The sequence below is a fragment of the Mesoplodon mirus genome, assembly GCF_964341445.2.
Source record: "Mesoplodon mirus genome assembly, chromosome: 6".
In the NCBI taxonomy this organism is placed as follows: domain Eukaryota; kingdom Metazoa; phylum Chordata; class Mammalia; order Artiodactyla; family Ziphiidae; genus Mesoplodon; species Mesoplodon mirus.
In genome coordinates this window covers 79210030-79227921 of record NC_138982.1, presented here as the reverse complement: position 1 = coordinate 79227921, position 17892 = coordinate 79210030, and the positions used below count along the sequence as shown (strand labels likewise).

Here is a 17892-nt window from a genome sequence, read left to right as displayed (position 1 = left end):
CCTGGATATGAGGGGACCTGACTTGAGAAGGTCACAGAAAGATGTCAAGGATTATGTGTGGCCAGAGCTGAGCCAAAGTCTTAAGATGACTTGTGGCCTCTTGAGTGAGCACCATGTCATCCACATTTGCTATTTTTCTCAATACATAGATAAAGGCATTCCAGGGACTTCCCTGGTGGCACAGTGGTTAAGAATCCACCTGCCAATGCAGGGAACACTCTTATATTGGAAACTCTTTTGTTCCTTTTGAACATTTTTATCATGTGTACGTGTTACACATTCCAAAAATTGAATAAAATAATACAAATAAATATTCACACAAAACAAGTTTTTCTTCTAGATAATTTGCCTGCAAAAGCCCTCACACATGTACAAAAGGAAAAAAAAAAGCCTCTTGTTTATAAGGGTAAAAAACTGGAAACAACCAAAGTCTTCATCAGTAGGGGAATAAGTATGTAAATATTGAATAGTATATAGCACTTAGAGGGAATGGATAAACGGTAGATAGATAAATAGATAGAGATAAGTAGATAGACAAATAGATCTATCATAGAATAACACTTAAAGGAAATGAACTAGATTGATCTCTCTGTGTATCAACATGGAATGACTGAAAAATATTTTGAGTAGAAAATAAGCATAATATAGAGTATATGTTTAGCATAAAATTTAAGTCAATTTTTAAAAACACACTAAATAAAAGTATAAAAAATGGGCTAGAAGGATACCAAACTCACAATGTAGCTTACAAGTGTGGAGGGCAAGATTGGGGGTTGGGAAGTGGGGAACTTGTGATATCAGTAGTTTATTTCTTAAAAACAACTACCAAAAAAAAAAGGGGGGGAAACAAATATGACCAAATGTTAAAAGTTTTAATTCTGGATGATAGGAATATAGGTATTTATTGTTTTATCCTTTGTGTTTTTCTATATTTTAAACAGTTCTAGAAATGTAAATAAAATTAAAATACAAACATCCAGCCAAGAGTCTCCAGATAGATCTTTTACTTTCTTTATAAAGTCAAGTCCACTTTAAACAATCAGCCTTGACATTATTAAAAAAAATATTCCTTGGGCTTCCCTGGTGGCGCGGTGGTTGAGGGTCCGCCTGCCAATGCGGGGGACACAGGTTCGTGCCCCAGTCCGGGAAGATCCCACATGCCGCGGAGCGGCTGGGCCCGTGGGCCATGGCCGCTGGGCCTGCGCGTCCAGGGCCTGTGCTCCCCAGCGGGTGGGGCTGCGGCGGTGAGTGGCCCGCAAACTGCAAAAAAAAAAAATATATATATATATATATATATATATATATTCCTTTAAAAAATAAAGTTTTTGTTAGAAGTTAAACATTGGGAAACTCTCTGGTTGTGGTTTCAGATTTCATACTTCAGATGCAACAGGATGGAACCAAGGTCAAAGAGAACGCAGGGAAGTTTGACTCTTGTTCCAGCACTATGCCTTGTACACACCCACTTGTTCCTCCACAGCCCCTCCTTCTTGCCAGTTTCTGTTAGCAAATTCTGCTGAGGAAGCAAGAAGACTTACTTCAAGACATACTCCCTTTGTCCCTTCAAGACGTATTTTCCCTTTGTCTTTTGTTCTTTGAGGAAAATAAAACATTCTACAGGTGGAGCTTGTGAGCAACACCTTCTTTAAAAACCAGAGCCTCCACCCTTACCTGACCACTTCAGCGCCAGCATCCTGCCCAGAAAAGACGCAGTTAGCCAAAATGATATCTGGAGGCTTAACTGAAGCCAAACCTGCCACTCCAGAAATCCAGGAGATCACTAACACGGTGAGTGGATGCAGTCCATGAAAAGGTTTGATCCCAAATCTTGGTTTAGGTTGGCCCTGTATTAAATGTGTGGGTAAACATCAAAATGAGAACATGGGGAAATGTGTGGTTTTGTTCAGGTTTCCTTACAACTGAAAAGTTTTTCAGATGAAACCTCTGATAATTCTAACTCTGAGAGTGATCTTGAGCAAGTCATATCTCTTCTCTGAGCCTCAGGTTCCCCATTTGTAAAAGAAGAATTTTTATTGGATCATCTCTAAGGCTCTTACAAGGTATGATTCTAGGATTACTAATTCAGTTTCTGATGAAACTTTTCTATTCTCACCAAGTGGAGCCAACATGTAATTAAAGTCTTAGGTTGTTAACAATTGATGAACTAGGGACTTCCCTGGTGGCACAGTGCTTAGGAATCTGCCTGCCAATGAAGGGGACACAGGTTCGAGCCCTGGTCTGGAAAGATCCCACATGCCTCAGAGCAACTAAGCCCGGGCACCACAACTACTGAGGCTGCGTGCCACAACTACTGAAGCCCATGCGCCTAGAGCCTGTGGTCTGCAACAAGAGAAGCCACCATAATAAGAAGCCTGTGCACCACAGTGAAGAGTAGCCCCCGCTCGACGCAACTAGAGAAAGCCTGTGCACAGCAATGAAGACCCAATGCAGCCATAAATAAATTAATTAATTAAGAAAAAAAAAGAACCTGCTTATGGTTTAAAAAAAAAAAAACACTTGATGAACTAGACTTCAAATGCACTACAGGAAAAATAATTTTAATAGATTGAATGAAGAGCAATATCATAAAGATGATCCACTTACAAACTTCCTACAAATTTGACTCAATGGACAATGTTTTAGTATTTGGAAGATGATTAAATAGTAGAGAAGTGGCATAGTATATGGTGATTCCAAAATTCATTATGGTGAGAATAGAATTCAATGTGTTTAGCAGGTTAATACATTTTTCTAAGTGTTGTCTGGTTAGCCATTACCTATATAATAAAAATTTATTGTATTGCATATTTTATGAAAAGAAAAAATATATAAATTTCTATTTTAGGTTTGTAAATCATCGCCGTATTTTCTTGTATCATTCCTTCTTGCTTTTTCTCGCTGAAACTTCATTCTATGACACTGTTTGGCAAAGATTAGCTTCTTGTGTAAGTGGAAAAGATGGGATTCTCTATGTTAGGGCACTGAGAAACTCTCTAAGAGAGCAGATGCCTGAAATTCTACCACTCATTCTGTGGGGTTAAGTATTTCCCTTTCAAGAGTTCTTTTAAAAAAGTAGTTACTTTACAATAATGTGAATAAATATATGTGAAAGAATATTAGATCAAAAGTTTCAATTAGACACCAAGATACAAGGTGTCTTAGAAAGTGCACATTACAAAGGATATGGTAATCCAGATGCAAGTTTTCAAAGGAAATAGCTAATAATAAATTAGATGATTCACCCATGTTAAGAGTAAAAAAAAAAAAGTAAATACCTTGTCACTTTTTCTTTTTTGAAGAAGGTAATATTAAGTTATTAACGCCTTCATTCAGATCCCTGTATTGTCAGTGTTTTCAAACTTGAATGTGCACACGGGTCACCTGGAGGTCTTGTTAAAAGACCAGATTTTGACTCAGTAGGTCTGGGGTGGGCCTGAGATTCTGCATTTCTAACCAGCTCTGGTGATGCCCAGGCTGTCCATGACCTCACTTGCCTGCAGTACTAGAGATACAGGGTATTCTGAGAGGCCTATGGGAGATGGGCTTTCTAAAATCAGAGGGTGGGCAAAGAATCTCAATTTCATCTGTGAAGTGAAAATAACACCTCTTGCCCTTAGACCTCAGAGCCGTAAGGACTAATGAGAGCACCTGCATAGAAATGACTTGGAGGGAATTCCCTGGTGATCCGGTGGTTAGGACTCCGAGCTCCCAGTGCAGGGGACATGAGTTTAATCCCTGGTCGGGAACTAAGATCCCGCAGGCCGTGACTTGGAAATGAGAAAGCAATGTGCATAGGTGAGGCATTACAATTGTTTACTTCAGATTTTTGCCTGAATTTCATCCCTGACTCAGGAAAATCCCTCTGAGACTCTCCAGGGACCAGAGCTGTAATGGGGCTGGGAATAACAGAAATTTGAAATATAAAAGGTAGAAGGTGCAGAAAATTGCAATGATTTTTATAAAACCTACCTTGGTTCGCCAGAATAATTTTTATTTAAGTAACAACTTATAAGAAGGCCTTGCATTGTTAATAACACCCATCTGTGAGCCACACCTTCAGTGTATACATTAAGTTGAAGGTGTGTTTCTTGCTGCTCACCTTGGGCTTCAACCCTCTCAGAGAGACAGAATAAGAGAGTTACTGAGTAGCTACCTCACCCCTGAAAGGTGCTTTGTGGTCTTGATATCCTTGTCCTCCATTCGACCTCTCATTTGATTTTCACTCCACTTGGGGCAAGAAGGGAAGGCATCACGTCCATTTTTCAGATGATGAAACTGAGATTCAAGGAGGTTAATAATCACCTAGACAAGAAGCTAGCCTATCTCCAGATTTCGACCGCCTGCCTTTTCCACCACACAGTGGCAGCAACATCAAAAAGCATGAGGAGTGAGGGGAATACACTGGGGGCAGACGATGTGGCAAACTTGCCTTCTCTGTGCAAGCAGCCAGCCTCAGATTTAAAGCAATATGAGAAATGAATATCAATGAATTATTTCTTGAATATCTCTTAGGTATCCAGCATTGTGTTAAATGTTATAGAAGATCCATAAGGACTGTAAGACATGGCCCCCTGCCCTCAAGAAGTTTACAATCCCTTTAGGGAAGTCAAGAAAATCTGGAACATAATATAAAACAATCTCCAATTAAGTACTTTTTCCTAATCTTAGGTTTTGGACCAGGAAAAACTTTAGAGATTTCTAGTCAAACATTCTTACTTTCAGGTGAATAATTACTGTTTGGCAGCTCTGTTCCTCCAGTGTTAAACTCCCAATTATCACTTGTCTTCCCTCTTTCACAGGAGACAGCCTCAGGGGACAATTCCCAACTAAGTGTTGGAAGATTGAGGGATAGTCAGCTTAGAAAACGTTTTATAGTTTAGGGAGCATTTTCACATCAATTGTATCACTTATTCCCCCACAGACAACCCCAAGGGGCAGATATTTCTACGAGCTTTAGGTGAGGAAATTTAATCGACATCTTCTCCAAGATTATAGAATTATTTAGGTTCCCAGGCAGGGCCAGGGAAATGGGAAGGTGTAGGTGATCACATACCTAGTGTGATTGGAGGGAGTACCAGAGAAGACCTCCACTTACCCTGTCATTTACCTTGGAGTTGTATTCCTTTGATGTTTTAATGTGCTTCTAGTTTTAAAATTCACCTATTAAAATGCAGGTATACTTGGAGGAGCTGAAGTTTATCCGCTTTCCCTGTTTTTATCAGAGAGATTCTTAGTGGAATGCCAGCTGAAGGAAGAACCAATTAGGGAGGGAAAGAGGGGAGGGGAAAGTCATCACATAGAGAGGGGAAAGCATCAGAAAAATGATGACTGCAGGTTCAAGGAATTTGACATCAGAATGAAAGAGAGAGGTTGGATCAGGTCAGAAAGAGAAGAAAATCAAACAAAAGGCTTGGGGTTGAGAAGACTTGAACATTTTTGAAGGCAGAAGAAAGGAGTTTCTCCATTCTGAAGATAACAGAGACTGGAAGGTAATGGTGGTATCAGGTACTAAGGGCTGTTAGTAGGTACTTGGGTCCAGAGTACACGTGGAAAAAAAACCCTCTTCCAAAGATTCTCTATGCCCCTCTCCTTTCCTCTTTCCTATTTAGGGAGACAAGTTCTCAGGAAGGAAAACAAGCCTGGTTTCTTCATTCAGAAAACATTGATTTGGGAATTCCCTGGAGGTCCAATGGTTAGGACACTGTGCTCTCACTGCTGACGACCCAGGTTCAGTCCCTAGTCTGGGAACTACTAAGATTCTACAAGCCGCGCAGTGTGGCCAAAAGAAAAAGAAAAAAGAAAATAAAAAAGAAAGAAAACACTGATTATGTACACAGTACTGTGTGAATTGCTATAGGGAGAGAAGGGATATAAAAAATGTCCCTACCCTCAGAGAAATTTATCAAATAGATTGGAGAAAAGGGATACACACAAGGAAATAAAGAGCCAAACATGGCCCCATCCATAAAAAGCCATAATTAAGGAGCAAATGAATGGCCCACTGGCAAAAGCCTCTGGATCATTATGGCTGATCCATTATCTCATGCCATATGTAAAAAACCATTGGATAAGAATTCTGAGTATGTTTATGTGCAGGAAGGAAAAGTTATTTCAATAATTAGTTTTAGAAATAAGGGCTATTATTACACATGCACAGATGCATACACACAAAACATACACACACACACACACACACACACACACACACACACACACACACCCCTAAGTCAAATGTGACTGCTGAATACCATTCCTGGCATACACACAGATCATGATTTTTGTCTGCCAGGACACCACACAAACACCCCATCTGCATACCATTATGGACACATCCAGGAGCTTAGCATGTCATGGCTCTTACCCACAAATCTGTGTTCTCCTCTCTGACTACAGCCCCCTCATCAGTCACCTCTTCCATTGTCCCCACGTCCAGAGAACCTGCCATTCATCCACACCAGAATCCTTCAGACACTCACCTCCCATCTTCATCAGAGCATGCCTAGGCCCACTCTGTCACTCATCCAGCTGGATCGCATGATGGGTGGTTTCATACTCTCCTCTACCCCTGATTTCCATGACTTCGTGAGCTCTGGCATTCCAGTCCTCAATTAGAGGTCACTCCCACTGCCACAACTTCCTCCTCAGCTTCTACTCCAGGTTCAGAGAACTTTGCTCAAGGAAGATGTAGAAACACAGAAAACTCACCCATTACAAATCTACAGATTCATGCCAGTGAACAACCACAGCAGACCCTAGGGCTGCCAGGACATCCTTTCAGTCATATCCTGTTGATCGTTTTCTAGAAACCCCACAGAGGTGGATTTGGACCTTCTCTCTCCTCAGTTTCTCAATCCGTCCCATCCCCATGGCCCAGCCAGATGGCATCTCAGTTCTTTCTCTTAAAAGATGGCAGTCATCTTGTTCGAGAATGCCCTGAATTACTTATCCCCTGCTGATCTCATTCCTCTCTCCAATCTAAGACTTTGTCCTCCTTAAGCCAGGTGCCATCATTTCTTGTATATTGGGTGCCTTGCCCCATACTTCCCCTGCCCTCAAAACATAGGTGACGAATGTTCACAAATCACCTCTCACCAACCCTACTGTACTCTCATGTTGCTAACCAAACTCTCCTTTGTTACTCTCTAAAGCTTCCCAAATATGACCTATCCATGCTGCCACCATTATCTTTCTATGCATTTTTTCCTAAATTATGCATAGTCCAAGTGTTTCTGCAAAATGATTACAGGTAGGGGAAAAGCCTGGGTCTTGGGTTCAGTGTGGCTTAAATCCTCAGATCCTGGAGAACTAGCAGCTTACCGAGATTCATGCTCTGCAGCAACAAGAAATGCTTGAACAGCTCTGGGGTAACTGCATTTTACCAGGCGCTCCTCCCTGGAAGCATCCTTCCCCTGGTTGGGACCCAAGTAACAAACCTACACTGTTCCCTTCAGCACCTCAACCACCACCATGCATGGCAGGCGGAGGAAGGTGAATGCCAACTGTGTTCAGCTCAAGGTCTGTCTGTTTACCACCAGACTCCGGACCACCATTCCCAGGTGCCCTTCACCCTCTTAGCACCCGTCCTGGGGGGTCTTTCGACAACAACCTGCCTTCTGAATAAGATTTCACTGATCAGCTCCTTCCAACTCTGCCCCTATTCCTCCTCCTCACCTGAAATCTCATCATCCCAGGTTCATAGCATCCAACAATAGAGCAATACAAATCCATTTTACTGGAAAGGGGGAGCAGGGCTACGGTTTATAAGTACGGTGAACCTGCAATCAAGGCACACAGTCTGACAGGTGCCAGAGCACTTACAGTAACAAACCAGGACATTTGAAATCAACTCTCTGATGGAAAATTCTGGACTTGTGGACTGCATAGATACAATGGAAAGGTTACAGCTTTGGATGTGTTTCTAGGACAGATAGAAATAAAAATGTCTGATACATAGCTTAAAAAAAAAGATAAATCAGATACTCACTATTCAAGGCATTTAAAACGCCAAATAGGGCCTCCCTGGTGGCGCAGTGGTTGGGGGTCCGCCTGCCGATGCAGGGGATACGGGTTCGTGCCCCGGTCTGGGAGGATCCCATATGCCGCGGAGCGGCTGGACCCGTGAGCCATGGCCGCTGAGCCTGCGCGTCCGGAGCCTGTGCTCCGCAGCGGGGGAGGCCACAACAGTGAGAGGCCCGCATACCGCAAAAAACAAACAAACAAACAAACAAAAACGCCAAATAACTATAATCAGTAATTTTTCAGCCTTTAGCAGTCATGTTCTCCTCACAGCCTTAGGTTCCTCATCTGCAAAATGAGGCTTAAATAGATAATTTGGGGTTTAGTGTAGAGATTAACCCTTCCCAGCTCAGCTCCTAACTTGACTGGTACCCAGTGGCTCAAAGGCTCAAAAGGATTAGGCAGGGGGGAGCAATAAGACACTGAACTCTTCCCTTACTCATTCTCTCTGCATGCTTGTCCACTTTTCTCTTCTCTCTCCTGCGCCCTACCTCTTCCCATTTCTTTCTTTCTTTTTTTCTTCACTATTTGTTTCCTTCCTTTCTCCACTTTTCAACCTCACTTTCCATCTCAAGAAAGCAATCAGATTCCTCCCATCTATTCTGAATGTTACAGGAGAAATGGGTAGTGGTCCGAGAAGTGTTTGCCCTTAAAAAATGGTCTGAGAACTCAAAGAGTTTGCAAATGTCTAGATCTTTGAAAGCAATCTGGTACCCAAACTGAGGCACAAATAGAAAAGGATTCAAAATGCTTGCCTGATGGGAAGGACTGTGTGGCCTTGGGAGAACCCTAGATGCACTGGAGGCCTGACTAAAGCTGTATATGCACATAAAATGTTATGGGCTGGGGCTTCCCTGGTGGCGCAGTGGTTAAGAATCCGCTTGCCAATGCAGGGGACACAGGTTCGAGCCCTGGGCCGGGAAGATCCCACATGCCGCGGAGCAACTAAGCCCATGCACCACAACTACTGAGCCTGTGCTCTGGAGCCCGCAAGCCACAACTACTGAGCCTGAGTGCCGCAATTGAAGCCCACACGCCTAGAGCTCATGCTTCACAACAAGAGAAGCCCGCACACCGCAACGAAGAGTAGCCCCGGCTCTCCGCAACTAGAAAAAGCCCACGCACAGCAACGACGACCCAGTGCAGCCAAAAATAAACAAATAAATAAATTTATTTTTAAAAAAGAAAATGTTATGGGCAGGGAGGCAACTTCCCAATAAACAAGGTATATCCAACACACACATTTGTTTCCTTTCCCTCTAAATGATAGAAACGATTTGAGGGGGGAAAAAGGCATAAACCCACAAACATAAAGACATAAGCAAACATCTCAGAGATATCGACAAAACTTCGTGTGTGGGGGAATTTTTTGGGGTTTTTTTTTTTCGACAAAACTTTGGAAGATGGAAAACATGAACAATGTAAAATGACTGAGTCGTCTGGACAGAGCATAAGCCACACAGGGGAATGTTGGAGCCAGAAGCAAGCAGATTCATGGTGCAGAACTCCAAAATGACTCAACCACTAGCAATGCCAGAAACTCAGGAAGACAAGAATGAGGCGTGGGGCTAAAACCAGGAGAACTGATGGAAGATTGCTATGAGAAGCAGTTAGACTGTGCCCAGATCCTTCCCTCTCACCACCCTCCACCCTGGAAGACAAGCTATTACTGGTCCTCCGCCTGGGCAGAAGATTGGGGCTTTACTCTTAGCAGAAACTGAGTCAGAGAAGCCATAGTAGACACTTAGCATATCAGGCCCAGCTGAGAGCAGGAATGGACGACCTATACTGAAAACTGGCAGATTCAGTAAAAATTTACATATTGAATTTCAGACTCTCTTACTGCCTTCTCATTCTTGGTTCAGGAATACTGGCATCTAAGCTTGTATTTCTCTGTGGTAGACAAAATAATGGCCTTCAAAGATGTCCACGTCCTAATCCCTGAATCCCTTAAACATGTTACCTTGCATGGCAAAGGGACTTGTGGGTGTGATTAAATTAAGGGCCTTGAGATATGCTATACTATTTTGCAACTTTAAGTCTGAAATTATTTCAAAATAAAAAAAATTTTGTAATGAAATAGTAATTACCGTCTCCCATTTTTATTAATCAAAGACATGTTTACCTATTTGTAAATACATATTTAACAGATTTGTAAATCACATAAATGGAGTTCGATATAGCCTTGGTAATTTGTTTCCTCTTGTCAACAAAAACTTAATCAGTTGATTTAAGAAAGAAATGGGAAATTTTTTCGAGCCAAATTATGGATTATAACCCAGGAAGAACAACATCTCAGAAAGCTCTGAGAACTGTTCCACCCATTAGAAGTCAAGGCACAGGTATATAAGTTTTTTGAGACTGAGGGCTGTACATCAAATGATGTATAGTTGACAGTTTATTTAATCCAGATCTAAGCAGCATGGTGATGGGTCATGTGATTTCTTACAAGATAGAGGAGGGATATTATCTTTTAAGGAATCGTCTTGTCAGTGCTAGGAGCATGTTACTCTTTATGGTTGAGCAGGTATTCCTGCTGATGGGAGTGGTTTGGCCGGTGCATAATGCAGATACAAAATGCAAAGTGGGGGGAGAGGGGAGGCCAAAGGGCAGAGAAGATTTTGTTGTTGTTGTTTAAATTTCTTGTCTTGCCATAAAAATATGACTTTTATTTCATACTCTTTTCTTAAGGTCAAACCACAGCTTGAAGAAAAAACAAATGAGACTTATGAAGAATTTGAAGCTGTGGAATACAAAACTCAAGTGGTTGCTGGAATGAATTACTACATTAAGGTTAGAGTTCAACATTGGCTTTAGCACTAAAAGATATTGTTGTATCTTTCACTTTATGTGATGTCCCCTGTCGCCCCTACCTTATAATTTGTTCTTTCTCCTTGTCCTAAATCAAGATGCCTACCCAGCATGGTACTGCCCAAGTGGTAAACTCTCAAACTTGGCAGATGATGGTATATTTATATCATCTTTTTCTTGTGAATTTAGAAAGCTTTCTTGTATTAATTCTCAACTTAACTTCCAGAAAATGTATAGAAAAAGATTTCAGAATTCAGAGCAAGCTTAGTCTGTGGCCATGGCTTCTTCATGTGGGATCCTAGGATCCTAAAGATGTGGGGCTGGACCAGACGCTATCTTGAAGCTTATACCATCTCAAAGCTTTGTGATTCTATGTGTCTAAATTAAATGGGTTTAAAGAATGATTTGAATCATTAGCTGGGAAAATAATTTAAAACAACTTTTGCCCTTTAACTAAGCTTTTTTTTTTTTTTTTTTGCAGTACGCGGGCCTCTCACTGCTGTGGCCTCTCCCGTTGCGGAGCACAGGCTCCGGACGCGCAGGCCCAGCGACCATGGCTCACGGGCCCAGCCGCTCCGCGGCATGTGGGATCCTCCCAGACCGGGGCACGAACCCGTATCCCCTGCATCGGCAGGCGGACTCTCAACCACTGCGCCACCAGGGAGGCCCTAACTAAGCATTTTGATTACTATAATTTAAATATATTATTTTTGTGACTCAAATAACTAGTTTCAACTTGCGGCACTATAGGTGTAGTTGGAAGCAGTGGAGTATTAAAAGTATTTTAAAAATTAATTTTACAGTTATATCAGAAAATTAAGTGATACACTGGTCCAGTTCTACTTGAAGAAAACTTTTGTGAAGTTATTGAGAGGGAACCAATCCAACAAATCAACCATGGACATTTGGAAGCCATTTTCAACCTTTTGTATTGAGAAGATGATAATTCTCATTTAGTAAATAATTACAACAGACATTCAAATGTATTTACTTAATCTTTACTAACCTACTTGACGAGGGCACAGTCTGGCTTATTTCTCTTTAACAAACAATTAACCACTTAAGATATAAAAATTTTTTTTAAGTTTTCAGCAAAAAAAATAAAATGTGTTGCTAAGCAGCTTGGCATGAAAAAATTACAAGACTGGGTCATGTGAAAAGATCAGCCCAAATTGGGAGATTGGGATTGAAATATATACACTAATATGTATAAAATAGATAACTAATAAGAACTGCTGTATAAAAAAATAAATAAAATAAAATTCACACACACACACACACACAAATCAGCCCAGTCCTACCACATTTGAGGTCCTGGTACATGCCAGGTGCTGGGGTGCTACACAGGGGTGAGACCCTGCCTTGTCCTCAGAAAGGATTCCTTTCTGCTTTCCCTTCCTGCTTTCTCCCTTCCTGCTTTCTTCACAGCTAGAAAAGAATGGTTTCTAGTTAAAAGTGGTTTTGTTCAAAGATAAGAAACATTCCATCAAAATTGGGATCATTATTTTAATAACTTATGATTAATCCAAGTACAAAAATTTCACATACTAACCAGCTCATACATTTCTTAAAAGGCCCATCAGAAAAACTATCTTGGAAATTTCTTCCCTTAAGACCACAGTCCCCTTCCCTCCCTACCTCACCCTTCCATCTGCTATCAAATTTCTCCTATGGGATTAAAGTCACTGACCAGTTTCCTCCTTACTTCCTAGCCATCTAGCTGTTGACCTCTTTGACCTGAGACACTCACTCTCTGGATTTCAGATCTGGCTGGTGATGTGACCTCCTCTTGTTTTTCTCAAGTACCTGTCAAGAACAGGTGGTAAAATGGAAGGATTGTAGGCTTTGGTGTCAGACAGTCCTGGGTTTGAACACTTACTCGGCTTGTTTGACTGGTTAAAACCTGTGTGATCCACAGCCCCTTATCTTCTCTGAGTGTTAATTCCTTTATCTTCACAACATGAATAATAATAACCTACCTTGCAGGGTGTTGTGTGGAATAAATGAACTAGAAATTTACTAAGCACTTATGGGGACTTCCCTGGTGGTCCAGCGGATAAGACTCCATGCTCCCATTTCAGGGGGCCCAGGTTTGAGCCCTGGTCAGGGAACTAAGAGTTCACATGCCACAACTAAAGATCCTGCATGCTGCCACGAAGATCCAGTGTGCCGCAACTAAGACCCGGCACAGCCAAATAAATAAATAAAAATTTTATTTTAAAAAGAAAAGAAGTTTACTAAGCACTCACAATGTGCCAGGCACTGTCCTAAGAGCTGAGCATGTATTATCTCATTTAATCCTCTCAACATGTCTATAAGTATGATCATTTCCTTTGTGTTGCTAATAAGAAAATTACCCCCTGGGGAGGTGAACTAACTAACAAAGGTCACAGTACTGTAAGAGCACAGCCAGAATTTGAACCCAAGTAGTCTGATACTTACTTATTAGCTGTGCTGCCTCCAATAATATATGCAAAACTGGTGCCCTGTTCCAAGCACAGAATAAATGTTTTTGAAATGTTACCCCATAGAGTGAAACTAACACAGATGTTGAAGTTTGGCTTTGTCACTTATTAGCTGAGAAATTTATGAAAAATTACTTAATCTCTCTTAATCTGCTCTGCATCTGTAAAACGGTCCTTGTTCCACCTTTCTTCTTGCCTGGAACAAAATGTAAATATAATCAAGTATATAAGATGGTCATCACAGTGTCTGACTCATGGTAAACATTTGATAAATGACATTTATTAAAATTAGTTTAGTTAGATTTATATATAAAGAATGAACTAGTGGTTACCTGTGGGGAGAGGGAATGTGGGAGGGGCAAGATAGGGATAGGAGATTAAGAGGTACAAACTACTAAGTATAAAATAAATATGCTACAAGGATATATTGTACAGCACAGGGAAATAAAGCCATCCTTCTATATTTTTTTAAATAAAATAAAATTAGGTTAGGAAGGGACATCAGAGCACAATAAATATTATTCAAAGACAAAACTTTTACTGTCTGAACCAAGAACAAAAGTGGAAATTCTTACCATAGTTTTCTAGGTCCCAGATTCATGCCCAGATTACCATTTCAATCTTCATACCAATGATTTCCCAGCAAGATCCCTTTACTTCAGAAGGGAAACTAGACTCTACATCCCTGGGCCCTGCTCAGTATCCCAATTTGGGAGTCGGAAAACGGAAACATCAAAAAGACTGTCACTTGTTTTCTTGATCTGTGCAGCTTTGAAAATGAAATGCAACTCTGGACTTTCATTTGTGCACAGAATATAGTAAACTATAAAATAAAATAAACCTAGGACCTATGTCTCTTGCTATGCCTTTAGCCTGCCCTTTCTCTCATAAAATAAGATGGAAGGTTTATGTAAACTAAGTGTCTAAGAATGGTGGTCTAGGAATGCTATTCCAAAAAAGTGTATTGCAGCTAAATCTTTATAGGTCTGTAGATCTTTCATTTGACATGGATCTGTGTGAATGAATCTCCTTTTTCTTTTTTTCTTCTTTTTAACTTCCAGATACGAGTAGGTAACGATCGTTATACTCACATAAAAGTATTCAAAAGCCTTCCTCAACAAAATCAGTCTTTGGAACTTACTGGCTACCAGGCTGACAAAAACAAGGATGACGAGCTCATGGGCTTCTAGCGACATGTTCTGAAAGCAGTCGATTCTTTCCACTGTCTCCTGATTAATGGCCTCTGCTAATAAATGTAACTGTCAATAAAGAAGTATTCCTTTTCAAATAAATTAATCTCTTCCACTAGCTCTCGTCTATTTTTTTTTTAAGATGTTGGGGTTAAGAGTTTATTAATTAATTTATTTATTTTTGCTGTGCTGGGTCTTTGTTTCTGTGAGAGGGCTTTCTCTAGTTGTGGCAAGCAGGGGCCACTCTTCATCGCGGTGCGCGGACCTCTCGCTATTGCGGCCTCTCTTGTTGTGGAGCACAGGCTCCAGACGCGCAGGCTCAGTAGTTGTGGCTCATGGGCCTAGTTGCCCCGCGGCATGTGGGATCCTCCCAGACCAGGGCTCGAACCCGTGTCCCCTGCATTAGCAGGCAGATTCTCAACCACTGCACCACCAGGGAAGCCCTCTCATCTATTTTATATAAGAGTAAAATTACTTTTTCTTTCTCAAAATCAATGTTATAGCTTGAGAGTAGAAATTCCATACAAACTGATGTCATTTGGAAATCTTAGAAAAATTACTGAGGCCTAATGCAAAGGATAAAACCACCACCACTCCCACCATTGGCAGGCCAGATCTTGGGTTATCAGAGTCCTGGGGCTGCTGAGAATTCAACACTCCACCTCTACCCTCACATTTTAAAATTAAATCAAATATTTTATTAAGCATATTTATATTTTAAAACAATCTCAAGCTTACAGATAAGTTGCCCCCCCAAAACTTTTTTCCTGGACATTTGAGAGTAAGTTATCTACAGTGATGTTCCATCACCAACAAATTCTGCATTTTGCACCTCCTACAAATAAGTACATTCTCCTGAAAAACTGAAATATAACCACTAAAATCAGGAAATTAACACTGAACCTGGAACCAAGCAAGACCCTGTGGGGCTCCTGGGCACCAAAGCCTTTCTGTGTCCCCTGTTTCTTTTTTGTAGGAAATAGGCTTCATTCAGCCTCCACGACCTTCCCTGAGCTCCAAAGGGCAGGTTCAAACTATTGCTAATCTGGGAAGGGAGGGTGATGTGAAGACAGGGAGGAGGAGTCAAGAAACAATAGTGCAGGGCTTCCCTGCTGGCGCACTGGTTAAGAATCCACCTGCCAATGCAAGGGACACAGGTTTGTGCCCTGGTCTGGGAAGATCCCACATGCCGCGGAGCAACTAAGCCCGTGCGCCACAACTACTGAGCCTGCACTCTAGAGCCCATAAGCCACTGAGCCTGAGTGCAACAACTACTGAAGCCCGCGTGCCTAGAGCCCATGCTCTGCAACAAGAGAAGCCACTTCAAGGAGAAGCCCATGCACTGCAATGAAGAGTAGCCCCAGCTCACCGCAACTAGAGAAAGCCTGTGTGCAACAACAAAGACCCAACGCAGCCAAAAATATTAATTAATTAATTAATTAATTAATTAATTTTAAAAAAAGAAACAATAGTGCAGTCTTTGGGCAGGGTCCTGGTTCCTCCTCAAGGAATATACATAATATCTTTGAGCTCTTCTGCAGAATTAAAACCCACACCAGACTGAAGACGTTAACTACTTGGTGAAGCATTCTTCCTTCCAGAAAGAAGGTTACAGTTCAATACTACCTGATGCCAGATGATCTCTAGATTGAAGGAATGCAGGTCCTGCAGGCACCCTGATCCTTATCAGCAACCCCGCCCCATGACTATAAGACTTCTCGCAAGCTCCCTGGGTTGGGATACACAGTTTTGAAGACATTAGCCCACTGTGGGCCCCTTTGCCTGGCAAGGCAATAAAGCTATTGTGTTCTACTTCATCCAAAACTCTGTCTATGACATTCAATTTGGTGCTGGTGCATAGAGGCCGGGTTTCAGCATCAAAACATTTGTTAACATCTAATCTTCCAGACAACATTCAAATTTCCCCAGTCACCCCAAAAATGTCCTTTATTGCAGAAAGATCCAGTCCAAAACTTTGTGTTCCATTTAATTGCCATTTTTCTCTTTCTTATTTAACACTTTTATTGAGATAGAATTTATATATATATACCATACAATTCACTCAAAGTATACAATTCAGTGGTTTTTAGTATATTCAAAAATGTGTGAAACCATTACCACAGCAAATTTTTGAACTTTTTTTTTTTTTTTTTTTTTTTTTCTTTTTGCGGTATGCGGGCCTCTCACTGCTGTGGCCTCTCCCGTTGCGGAGCACAGGCTCCGGATGCGCAGGCCCAGCGGCCATGGCTCACGGGCCCAGCCGCTCCGCGGCATATGGGATCCTCCCAGACCGGGGCACGAACCCGTATCCCCTGCATCGGCAGGCGGACTCTCAACCACTGCGCCACCAGGGAGGCCCATCAAATTTTTGAACTTTTTTTTTTAAGATTTTTGTTTTTGATATGGACCATTTTTTAAAAGTCTTTATTGAATTTGTTACAATATTGCTTCTGTTTTGTGTTTTGTTTTTTTGGCCACAATGCATGTGGCATCTTAGCTACCTGACCAGGGATTGAACCCGCACCCCCTGCATTGGAAGGCGAAATCTTAACCACTGGACCACCAGGGAAGTCCCACAAATTTTAGAACATTTTCATCACCTCAAAAAGAAACTCCATGAACTGTCAGCCCCCATCCTTCTCCACACCCCCACTCCTAAGCAAACACTAATTTACTTACTTTCTGTCTCTATGGATTTGCCTATTCTAGACATTTCATATATATGGAATCATATTATATATGATCTTTTGTAATGGGCTTCTTTCGTTTAACAAATATTTTCATCCATGGTTCATCCATGTTGTTGCATGTACCAATATTTTATTCCATTTTATAGCCAAATAATACTCCATTTTATGGACATACTATATTTTGTTTATTCATTCATCAGTTGATGGATATTTGAGTTGTTTTCACCTTTTGACTATTATGAACAATGCTGCTATAAACATTTGTGTATATGTTTTTGTGTATACAACTGTTTTCTTTTCTCTTGGGTATATACCTAAGAGTAAAATTGGTGGTTCATAAGGTAACTCTATGTTTAAATGTTCAAAGAACTTACAAACTGTTTTCCAAAGAAGCTGCCTTATTTTACATTCCCACCAGCAGTATATAAGGGTTTGGATTTCTCCAGCTTCCTCATTAGCACTTGTTATTACCTGACTTTTTGAGTCTAGCCATCCTAGTGAGCGGGAAGTGGTATCTTATCGTGGTGTTTATTTGCATTTCCCTGATGACTAATGACATCAAGCATCTTTTCATGAGCTTATCATCCATTTGCAGACCTTACTTGGAGAAATGTCTATTCAGGTCCTTTGTCTATTTTTAAATTGGGTTATTTGTCTTTTTATTATTGAGTTGTAGTTCTTGCATATTCTGGATACAGGTAACTTATCAGATATATGATT

At 41.1% G+C, this 17892-nt stretch overlaps 1 protein-coding gene across 1 annotated transcript; it reads left to right on the top strand.

Moving 5' to 3' along the window:
• Positions 1-1534: 1534 nt before the first annotated feature.
• Positions 1535-14516, top strand: CSTA (cystatin A). The gene is made up of 3 exons (XM_082626232.1): positions 1535-1788; positions 10708-10809; positions 14354-14516. Exons 1-3 carry the CDS (start codon positions 1723-1725, stop codon positions 14480-14482), a joined length of 297 nt encoding a protein of 98 aa, XP_082482358.1. The 5' UTR covers positions 1535-1722; the 3' UTR covers positions 14483-14516.
• Positions 14517-17892: the final 3376 nt, after the last annotated feature.

Bases quoted from the DNA above. Each gene is read 5' to 3' on its own strand.
- CSTA (XM_082626232.1), top strand. From the start codon at position 1,723: ATGATATCTGGAGGCTTAACTGAAGCCAAACCTGCCACTCCAGAAATC. The intron at 1,789-10,707 runs GTGAGTGGATGC...TCTTTTCTTAAG, and splicing joins TCCAGGAGATCACTAACACG to GTCAAACCACAGCTTGAAGA. The intron at 10,810-14,353 runs GTTAGAGTTCAA...TTTAACTTCCAG, and splicing joins GAATGAATTACTACATTAAG to ATACGAGTAGGTAACGATCG.